The 11,750-nt window shown below is 47.6% G+C and overlaps 1 protein-coding gene across 1 annotated transcript; it reads left to right on the top strand.

Annotated features, from left to right (window-relative positions):
- The first annotated feature begins 3,923 nt into the window (after positions 1 to 3,923).
- LOC123190482 (ABC transporter B family member 21) lies at positions 3,924 to 10,478 on the top strand. Its single transcript, XM_044603133.1, has 10 exons — positions 3,924 to 4,868; positions 4,968 to 5,365; positions 5,447 to 5,685; positions 6,537 to 7,062; positions 7,224 to 7,497; positions 7,608 to 8,470; positions 8,605 to 8,871; positions 9,088 to 9,351; positions 9,459 to 9,752; positions 9,895 to 10,478. Exons 1-10 carry the CDS (start codon positions 4,523 to 4,525, stop codon positions 10,252 to 10,254), a joined length of 3,831 nt encoding a protein of 1,276 aa, XP_044459068.1. The 5' UTR covers positions 3,924 to 4,522; the 3' UTR covers positions 10,255 to 10,478.
- Positions 10,479 to 11,750: the final 1,272 nt, after the last annotated feature.

Genomic DNA, 11,750 nt, shown 5'->3' on the forward strand with positions numbered 1-11,750 from the left:
TTATTTTATCAGATTCTAAAAAATGTATTCACAAACATTTTCGAAAGTTTGCGGAAAAAATTCAACTTCACAAACATTTTCCATATTTGCGAACATATTTTAATGAATGAATATTTTTGAATTGTGAATATTATTTATAAAATTTTAAATATTCTATGAAGTCACAAACAATATTCCAAATCCACAGACATTTTTCTGAATTCCCAAATATATTTTGAATGCATGAACATTATTTTCAAATTCATAATTACTTTTCAAATTTTTAACATTTTTAATTTTGTAAACATTTTAAAATTCTCCTTTTAACCCAAAATACTAATATTTTTGAAAAAAGGTAAACAATTTATTTTAGTGCACACATACACTCCCTGTTTATTACACTTTTTTTTAACAAAACGGACCGAGCTGGAGCGACGCCCATTCGACCGGCATGAGCGACACCCATGCTCGTGTTTCGCTACAGGGGATACATAGCAGCGCCCGGCCGCACCATAACAAATATGGTTACTCCTCTCCATAGCTTTCGCAAAGTTGATCATGAAGTGATCAACCCCATGACTTCATGATCAGTTCCTGAAGCACCACTCAAAAATAAAAGTTGATCATGAAGTTGATGTGAAGTCGGAACGCAGCCATGGCACACCACGGACGGACTTCTCAAGGTTGTTGATCAGAAGAAACTCCAGTAGCAAGTGCAGTAGCGCTGCCACTAAGCTAAACCACACCTTCAATGATTGGTCTCCACTGACGCCCGGTCGTCCACGGCTCATTGGTGGTGCTGTGGAGTCGACGAGGAGAGACGCACCAAAACCCACAAGCTTTTGGCGGCGCCGAACCATTGTCTATTTACATGTACAAGTACACGTGAATCATATTCATATGCGTGTTTAACTAATTTTCATCAACAACCTAAGAATGATTTCACCCGAATATAAAAGTAAAATAAGAACCAATGATTCAACTCCTCCAATGCATACCAGCTCTCATCACCATGGCATATATGCCTAGATGCATGCTTTAGGAATCCATTCGTAGGATCATTGGGATTTTAGTTGGCTAATAATCCATCTCTGGAGCAGCTGTGATCCAGAGTGACCACTGATTAGTTTGAGGCATGGCCCCATGCAGTTTTTTGAGCATGCTCGAATAATTGCGAAGCAGAAAGAGGCCGGCATCGTCTCACCTTTTCCATCCTCAACAATTCTGGGGAAAAAGAATCAGGGACAAACAAAACCCGCCAGAGTGGTTGCACCAGTAGCTCTATCTCGTCCTAACTCCACCCCCTCGCACGCCCTCAAAATGAGGGAATGGGAAAAGAGAGGAGAGGAAATGACTAGCCATAACCATGCTACTAGCCCATATGCTTCATCATGCACTAATAAAAAATTGAAGTACTTGTCGAATCACATCATTCATTGGGCATCTAAGCAGATACTGTAGAGAGAATTTTTCTCTTTATCTATGTTGATAAAGAAGTATTGGTCTCGCCATGGGAACCCATTTCCTGATGATCACAAACACCAGTTCTCCGGATGATCTACAAATGACGCAAACGCTTACTTCATTGAACGGCCGACGCGCCAACAGTACATCCACTGTTCAATGAAGAAAGTGAGCCGCAGCTACTCGTAGCAGCTAGTATAGGGTGGTTGGACCAAGGACGGCGCAGTAATTGATTGCTAGCAGTACTGTTTTTTTCTACAGAAAAAAAACTTCATGCACAAAAGTTTTTTTTTTTGCGGGAAACCACACACACAAAAAAGAGAGTTGTTGCACATAAACTAACTAATTATTCTTTATACCATTATTAAGCAACCTGGTTGTGCTCATTATTTCAGGCTTTCAGCCGGCTGTGTTCTTCACTGGAATCATACAATCTCCGTGTTTCTGTTTCGTTAAGAAACCACTAATTCCTTTTACAGTTATTATGCATCCACGGTAACCACACGCTGCAAGTACCAGCGAATTGACACCCTTGGCAGCTAGCTAGCCTCAAGGATTATAACACAAAAATGACCGGAAACGATGGCGTGAACAGTCGCCACCATGCGGATAAACATCTCATCCCGAGCCGGTCGACAGGCACGTCTATGAGCACCACACCAACTCCCGGGAAAAGTCAGGAACGAAACCGAAACGTCGCACACCCAGAAAAAAGAGAGTATCTAGAACTCATCTAGATGAGATATAATTTGGTCTCATTCGCTTGGAAAACAAGAATATATAACATCCACGTCAGCACACACGCATCTTATAGCATCACATCCAATAACTATAAAAGATGAATGAGACCAAATTATATCTCATCTAGATGAGTTCTAGCAAAACTGCAGAAAAAAGGCAAAGACTGTTAGGCAACTACCACCAGTCCACCACATCGCCCATGAGAAAGCGAGACTGTTAGGCGACTCATCACCACGTCCACGTTACCGTCTTATCTCTACCACACTCCCAATCTTTTTCAATCAAAATCCTAAACGGCCCGTGAGTTGAATTCCCAACAGCCCACATGCCTGGAGCAGTGCGCCTTGTCCTCGCGCCCTCACCCACTTTCGGCTCATCTTATGTGAGGAGGCTCGCACCCAGCAGGAGCGGATCCGCGGAAGGCTTCCGCACCACATGCGCCAACTTGTTCGTGAAAAGCTCGAGGCGGCTTTAAAAGGTGGGCGATATGCTTGATATCTTAATAACGTGCTAATGAGAGCACTCCATGCAAAAGCAGAACCACTACTTGTACTAGGCAAGTATAAGGAACCTCGCCTTGCTAGCTGTGTTAGCTAGAGTATAGTACGTGCTTAATCAAAGTGGGAGGGGCATCTAATCATGGAAATCGTGCTGCTTTGGCTAGTGTGGAAAATGGGGCCAGTGATGTTTTATAACACTCTAACGTGATAATAACACTCGCGCTGATCCATATTAACAGTCGCTGCTTTAGAAAACACGCCAAAGCATAGTAGTACCATATATTTATAGAAAACAGAATGAATTTACAAGAAACTTACTACAAGCAATGGCAGCATTAAGTGCAGGTCAAACACACCCGCCTAAAGCTAACTACTCACAAGACATTTGGGTATGATCTCCACCTGCTCCTTGACCGTGGTTGCTGCCCTAGATTTCCAAACACTCTGGCATTCCTTTACTTCCCTACTCGATACATATCGTGTTTTCACGGTACCTGCTTCGGGCGGAAAAAACAAGCTCGTCTAGTAAACCGGCGGTTATTTTCCGGATGCGGGATCTGCTAGAGATGCTCTGACGAGGATACCGAGCGAATCAACCCCTCATCCGTCCCTGTTCGTGATGTTTATCCTTGCACTCATCCACCAACCTCGAAAGACACCGGGCGATAGAGCCGCAGGAGCCGAACTTTGCTACCACTGTGGTTAGTCAAAACGAGGGAGAGAGGCCTGCGAATCGAATGACGCACCACCAAATCACGAAAGCAGGGCGAGCACGTACCGGTTTGACTGGCGTGGAAAATCAAATTGGGGCGGCCGGACGGGACAGTGGTCTACTAGTGCTTGACCCGGAAGCAAGGGATCCTCCATATAAAATCAAAGCAGCGCTCGCTCTCGAGAGTCTCCACCCATCATCATCACCTCGCGTGCTGCCGCTCAGCTCAGACAGTGACGCGGAACGTCTCGATAGCATAACAAAATGCTGAATTGGTCACTCCTCGCTAGCACGCAACCGCAACCACTCGCCGCCGCAGCGTACCGCCACTCGTACCGTCGTATATACGCATATACACTCATTCTTGTCTGAAAGCATCCCGAAAGATTGAACCGGCATATCATCTTAAGCTTGACAAAATCGTCGCAGACACCTTTGTTGTCGAAGCGAATATCTGCTCCCACTGAAAGCACAATAGTGTTCTCCTAACCATCCAACCACCGCGTCTTCTGCGCTCTGTGATTTGCCACGCATTGATAACCTCAGCCAACTTCGCGGACAAAAAATATGATATCCTCATCTACTCATCCCGCAGTAGTAATGCGGTCACCAGTCGGGTGCAGTCCACTCCAGTCTCCACCACAGGCGCCAGCGCCACTACAATAGTGGTAGTAAATTCGTCGCAACTTGCGCATCTGCCTGCGTACTCCCGCCGAGCCGAGCCGAGCTGCATCGCCGCCATTATTCATACCTACCTTTCACACAGCTTCGTGCTGGCCGCGAATCCTTTGGCTTCGGTGCTGGTGTGTGTGTGTGACCCCTGTCGGCAGGCAGCCATGGGGAAAGCTGCCATTTGGCGGTGCTTTTGGACCTGAGCTTCTTGTTCCTTTCGACGCGCCGCTCCTCCTTTGGCTCCCGTGACCCGTTCCTCCTGCTCCACTCTTCTGATCTGCGCACTGATTGATGCCGGCCTCAGGGGAGGAGCGCCAATGGTAGCTAGGGAGGAGAGATCGGGCGGCGGGGAGCTCTGATCTGATCTGCTGCGGCGCGTGGTAGTAAGTAGATGGTGGTGCGCCGGAGGCACGCCGTGCTTTGCTGTTTTTGCCGCGAATCTTGAAGGCGAGCCATGTCGGAGTCGAGCAGGGCGTTCAATGTGGACGGCGCCGGGCAGCCGGCAGACGGGGCGCGGGGAGGAGGGAAGCGGCGCCCGGGCGCGGGCGGCGGCGGGAGCGTGCCGTTCCACAGGCTGTTCGCGTTCGCGGACGGCGCCGACGCGGCGCTCATGCTGGTCGGCGCCGTCGGCGCGGTGGCCAACGGTGCCGCGCTGCCGCTCATGACGGTTCTGTTTGGCGGCCTCGTCGACGCCTTCGGCGGCGCGGCCGGCGGCAGCGGCGACGTCCTGGCCCGCGTCTCCCAGGTCTCCCTCGAGTTCGTCTACCTCGCCATCGCCTCCGCCGTCGCCTCCTTCGCCCGTAAGTGCCTCCGGCCACTCTATCACTCAGCTTCCAGACGCTGCCATGCAACCCGTCAAAGTTTAATAATTTCTCTGTGTCTGTGACCGATGAACTCAGAGGTGACCTGCTGGATGATCACCGGCGAGCGGCAGGCGGCGCGGATACGGAACATGTACCTGAGGACCATACTCCGGCAGGAGATTGCCTTCTTCGACATGTACACCAGCACCGGCGAGGTGGTCGGGCGCATGTCCGGCGACACGGTGCTCATCCAGGACGCCATGGGGGAAAAGGTCGGCAAGTTCATCCAGCTGATGGTGACGTTCTTTGGAGGCTTCGCCGTGGCCTTCGCGCAGGGCTGGCTCCTCACCCTCGTCATGGTGGCCACCATCCCGCCGCTCGTCCTCTCCGGCGCGGTCATGTCCAATGTCGTTGCCAGGATGGCGTCGCTTGGGCAGGCCGCCTACGCCGAAGCCGCGGTCGTCGTCGAGCAGACCGTCGGCTCCATCAGAACAGTAAGGTTCCACACTACAATTCAGAGCATTGCATTTTTTTTGCAACAATGACAAGAATGTGTGGAACACAAATCACCACAGGTTGCATCTTTCACCGGGGAGAAGAAAGCGGTGGAGAAGTACAACAAGTCGCTTAAGTGCGCTTACAGTTCCGGTGTCCGGGAAGGCCTAGTCGCTGCCATCGGCATGGGCACCGTCATGATGCTCCTGTTCTGCGGCTACTCCCTGGGGGTATGGTATGGAGCCAAGCTGATCCTAGAGAAGGGATACACCGGCGCCCAGGTCATGAATGTCATCTTCGCGGTGCTTACCGGCTCGCTGTAAGTTCGTGATCTCCGCGCCTTTAATTCAGCTGCAGCAATCTCAGTTTCATGATTGACAGTTACTCTATCAGGAAAGAGAAGGAATGTTTAGGTTTAGCAACCTTCAATGGTTGCCGTTTCATTTAGACCTGATAAGGCAATCTTAGCCGTCCATTTTGGATTTCATGCTGATTTTGGCAAGTGTTTGACAAGGATAAGAAACATTGGATTTCGTGCGCAAACTGCTAACCCAACTATTTGTGTAGGGTCTTATTTAGTTGGCAGCAGCTAACCAAGCGCATATCAAAGTCATTGCTGTCTTAACTATCATGAAAGAGAAGGAATGTTTAACAACCTTCAAAAGGTTGCTGTTTCATTTAGGGGGGCCTGATAGGGCAATCTTAGCCATCTATTTTTGGATTTTGTGCTGATTTTGGCAAGTGTTCGACAGTGATACGCAACATAGGGTTTCATGTGCAAACTGCTAACCCAACTATGCGTGTAGGGTCTTATTTAGTTGGCAGCAGCTAACCAAGTCCATATCCAAGTCATTGCTGACTTAACTTCACACCAATCATAGCCAGTCAGCGTAGCACGAAACAAACATTTGATAAATTTTTATGTGTTTTTGCAATCATGTTCCCACCAACTCTTTCATTGTTTTATGGAAGACCAACTATTCTTTGACTTCATCAGCTTCTCCCTGAAAAGAATTACTCGTTAGATAAATTTCAGTAAGTATTACTGAATCGTCTACGACTACTATATTTTTGTACCACCGACCAATTTTCCCTGCTCATATATCTACTTTTTGTTAAACTGGAACCCGTTAGTTTGAGAAGCTGAGACTTTTCTGTTTTGTTTATCAGAGCTCTAGGACAGGCATCACCAAGCATGAAAGCATTCGCAGGAGGACAGGCCGCAGCATACAAGATGTTTGAAACAATCAACAGGGAGCCCGAAATCGATGCATACAGCACAGAGGGTAGGATGCTAGATGACATTCAGGGGGATATCGAGTTCAGAGATGTTCACTTCTCTTACCCAACAAGGCCCAATGAGCAAATATTCAGAGGTTTCTCCCTTGCCATACAGAGTGCCAAAACCGTTGCATTGGTTGGCCAGAGTGGGAGTGGAAAATCAACAGTTATCAGCTTGATCGAACGGTTTTATGATCCTCAGCTCGGAGAAGTTCTAATAGATGGAGTGAATATCAAGGAGTTGCAGTTAAAGTGGATCAGAAGTAAAATTGGCTTAGTGAGCCAGGAGCCGGCCCTGTTTGCTGCTAGCATAAGAGATAACATAGCTTATGGTAAGGACAATGCGACAGATCAGGAAATCAGAGCTGCGGCTGAGCTTGCTAACGCCTCCAAATTCATTGATAAATTACCCCAGGTTAGAAGACCGACAAACCTTTGAATTTGCATTACTGGTAATTAGTTCTAAATAGATGAAGCAAGACTAAGGACCTAGACAATTCTATATACTGAAAGAAAAAGATGTTTAAACAATTCCGCCTCATATATTGAATCTCTGATGTTTGTGACATTCCTTAGGGTTTCGCTACTTCGGTTGGTGAACATGGAACACAACTATCTGGTGGGCAAAAGCAAAGAATCGCCATTGCCAGAGCGATTCTCAAAGATCCAAGAATCCTGCTATTGGATGAAGCGACAAGCGCTTTGGACACCGAGTCTGAAAGGATTGTGCAGGAGGCTCTTGATAGGGTCATGACAAATCGGACCACTGTCATAGTTGCACACCGTTTGACGACTGTAAGGAATGCTGATACAATTGCTGTCATCTGCCGAGGATCAATAGTTGAAAAAGGTATAATTCTGAAACATTGGTGTTTGTGATTCAGAATAGTCGTTTAGTACCTCTTACACATATTATATGTCAGCAAATGCTCAGTAGCTGAAACATTTGACAATCACCAGGTCCACACCATGACCTTTTGAGGGACCCAGAAGGAGCTTACAGCCAACTGATACGCTTACAGGAAACAAGTCATGCTTCTGAGGGCGCAAGCAATCAGAACAAGTTGGGTAGGAAGAGTGATACTGGGATTCGGTTAGGCAAACAGTCATTGGTAAATCAGTCAACTAGCCAAAGGTCATCTCGGGATAACAGTAGCCATCACTCATTCTCAGTGCCATTCGGCATACCTCATGAAATTGATGTTCAGGTTGGCTGCTCGAAGAACATAACTGATGAAATACAACAGGAAGTGCCCCTCAGTCGCCTGGCATCCCTTAACAAACCAGAGGTCCCAGTGCTTATACTTGGTTCTGTTGCTTCTGCTATCAGTGGAGTGATATTCCCGATCTTTGCAATACTTTTGTCTAATGTGATCAAAGCATTCTATGAGCCCCCAGAAATGCTAAAGAAGGATGCTGCGTTTTGGTCATCCATGTTCTTGATATTTGGTGCAGTGTACTTCGTGTCGCTCCCTGTCGGCTCATACTTTTTCTCGGTGGCTGGGTGCAAGCTCATCAGAAGAATCAGACTAATGACTTTTGAAAAGGTGGTCAATATGGAGATTGGATGGTTTGATGACCCACATAACTCAAGTGGCTCAATTGGGTCAAGGCTATCGTCAGACGCAGCAAAAGTTAGGGGGCTCGTGGGTGATACACTTCAACTGGTTGTGCAAAACTCTGCAACATTAGTTGCTGGCCTCGTAATTGCTTTCATATCAAACTGGGAGCTATCTCTTATCATTTTGGCGTTGATACCACTCATCGGCCTGAATGGATGGATCCAGATGAAATTTATCCAGGGATTCAGTGCAGATGCAAAGGTATATACCAGAAATCATAAAAATGCGGATTTATTTATTTCTCAATCTATTGTGCAATCTCTATGTTGATCAGAATTAGGTAGTTACAAATACTTCTGTTATGTTGGGTCACTGATTCTCAACTATGATTGTAGATGATGTACGAGGAGGCAAGTCAAGTGGCAAATGATGCAGTAAGTAGCATAAGGACAGTGGCCTCATTTTCAGCTGAAGAGAAGGTGATGGATTTGTACAACAAAAAGTGCGAAGGACCGCTACAAACAGGAATCAGGACAGGAATAATAAGTGGTATTGGTTTTGGAGTTTCCTTCTTTTTGCTGTTTGGAGTCTACGCAGCAAGCTTCTATGCTGGTGCTCGGCTTGTCGAGGATAAGAAGACAACATTTCCCAAAGTTTTCAGGGTATGTCGTATGTTCATTATGAGATCTTTACATATTTCAGCATTCAATCATAAGCAAGCTCTTCCATTTCAATACACACAGATCAATCATACATTGCCACATAAATTCAAACCAGAAGGTGGCTAGTATCTTAACAACAGTTAGAATGCCGTGTCTGGTTAATTGTTACTTTGGAGTTGCTAAAGATTATTGTACCTTGGGCATGTTAAATTGCAGGTGTTTCTTGCTCTCACAATGGCAGCAATCGGGGTATCGCACACTAGCACCCTCACCTCAGATTCCTCCAGAGCAAGATCAGCCGTATCTTCTATATTCGCCATCGTGGACCGTAAATCGATGATTGACCCAAGCGATGACGCCGGGGTGAATTTAGAACCACTAAGGGGCGACATCGAGTTTCGGCACGTGAGGTTCAGATACCCGACCCGCCCGGATATCCAGATCTTCGAAGACCTGTGCTTGACAATCCAGTCAGGAAAGGTACCAGCCTCAACCCACAACCCAGATTTAACCTATCTCAGCTAACAACGCACAAGTTTGCCAAACTGAACCTAACTAACTATCTGCGCCGTGAACCTGTCTCTCAGACCGTCGCGCTTGTCGGGCAGAGCGGCAGCGGCAAATCGACAGCAATATCGCTGCTGCAGCGATTCTACGACCCTGACGCAGGCCACATACTTCTGGACGGGGTGGACATCCAGAAGTTCCAGGTGAGGTGGCTGAGGCAGCAGATGGGGCTGGTGAGCCAAGAGCCAGCCCTCTTCAACGACACGATCCGGGCAAACATCGCCTACGGGAAGGAAGGGGAGGCCACGGAATCGGACATCGTATCCGCCGCGCAACTGGCGAACGCCCACAAGTTCATCAGCTCACTCCAACAGGTGAGGACTCATTCTTTCATCCACAGATCGACATAGCTGCATTTCATGTTCATAATATCTCATCGTGGATTGGTCGATCATACCTGGATTTTTTTGAAATTTCTCGTCGTGGATTGATCGATGATACCTGAATTGTTTGCAGGGGTACGGCACGGTGGTCGGGGAGCGCGGCGCGCAGCTGTCGGGAGGGCAGAAGCAGCGGGTGGCGATCGCGCGGGCGGTGGCCAAGGACCCCAGGATCCTGCTGCTGGACGAGGCGACGAGCGCGCTGGACGCGGAGTCGGAGCGGGCGGTGCAGGACGCGCTGGACCGGGTGGCGGCGAGCCGGACGACGGTGGTGGTGGCGCACCGCCTGTCGACGGTGCGGGGCGCCGACGTGATCGCGGTGGTGAAGGACGGCGCGATCGTGGAGCGGGGCACGCACGAGGCCCTGATCGCCGTCAAGGGCGGCGCGTACGCGTCCCTCGTCGCCCTCCACTCCGCGGCGGCGCCGTCGTCGTAGCGCCGCTCCAAGAGGGGCGCTCGCGGAATTGTTGGGGGTGGCACGCCTGCTAATTATTACCACGTTCGGTTCAGGTGTCAGCTCGCTGTGAAAATGAAACCCTATCCGAAGACCTACGCACGAACGCTTTATATTTCTTTGTTAGAAAAGGAACAAAAAAGTTCTATATAGGAATAACAATACCCAAATATTATCTTCTATCAAAATAATCTTACTCTCTAAAATATCCAGTTCTCGCCACTGCTTGATCTAGGCATAGCAATAAGCTGTAAAAGAAAATTAACCGTGACATCTCTGATACAAAATCACGGTGTTGCCGAAACTTGCTCTCATTTCACCTTTTGAAGCTAAATAAACAAGGAAAAGTAATCTATTGTTTAAGATGGATACACATTAAGAAACAAACGCAGAAATAATGGAAGAAAAAGAGTAATGTTCATCTATCCACCTGCATAATTTTTCAATTTTGAGTTTGTTTTATCTCTAACATGACCAAACGATAAAACGTGGTATGGGCCACGTTTCACTCTGTGTGGCTGATCATCCTCTTGACTGATCATTGTCTTGGTAAGCTATTGCCTCACCAACTAGCTAATCGGACGCGAGCCCTTTAGACGGATTTCTCCTGGTGCTCCTTGACCTATGGGGTGGGGCCACCACGTGTAGTAGTTGCCGCAGCATTGGTTTTTTGTGTTATATTGTTGTAGTAGCATCGGTTATTACTCAAGTTACGAATAAATCAATATATCTATGATAGCCACCACTGATTTAAGTAGAGGATGCACACCTAAAAATGACGGATGGAAGAAAACTTGCCCTTCTAGCTTCTTTTAGTTTTTTTGAGTTGAACTTCTTGCTTCTTTAATTAAGCGAGACTGTACAACGCTACGACAGCACCTACGTTGTGGGGTGCATTTGAAAGCTCATGCGAGCCGAGCCGATGCCATGCACATGTGTGCCATCGTTGTAGTCGAAGGGCACCGCCTAGCAGAGACACCCCAACAGGCCGTGAGGACAACAACTTCCATGTTCATCTGACCAAGCAAGGCGAAGCCCTTGAATGTTGGCCGTCTGGTCGCTACCCAACAACACAACACAAAAGGGGAAATTGTTGTACGGAATGAGGTGGTCCAGTGAGGAACACTCCTCGCTAACCCGGCTTCAGATGAGAAGTCAAACCCATACCAGGACATGGTCGAGCGAAGACCACACAAGCAAAGTACCACCTCTCCGTCGACATTGCCCACGCGAACCACCAGACAGAGTTGATATGTCTCCGTCGTATCTACTTTTCCAAACACTTTTGCCCTTACTTTGGACTCTAACTTGCATGATTTGAATGGAACTAACTCAGACTGACGTTGTTTTCAGCAGAATTATCATGGTGTTATTTATGTACAGAAACAAACGTTCTCGGAATGACCTGAAACTTCACGGAGCAACTTTTTAGAAAATATAAAAAATACCTGCAAAAGATGAAGGCCAGGGGGCCCACC

This window comes from Triticum aestivum, chromosome 1A (assembly GCF_018294505.1).
Source record: "Triticum aestivum cultivar Chinese Spring chromosome 1A, IWGSC CS RefSeq v2.1, whole genome shotgun sequence".
NCBI lineage: Eukaryota > Viridiplantae > Streptophyta > Magnoliopsida > Poales > Poaceae > Triticum > Triticum aestivum.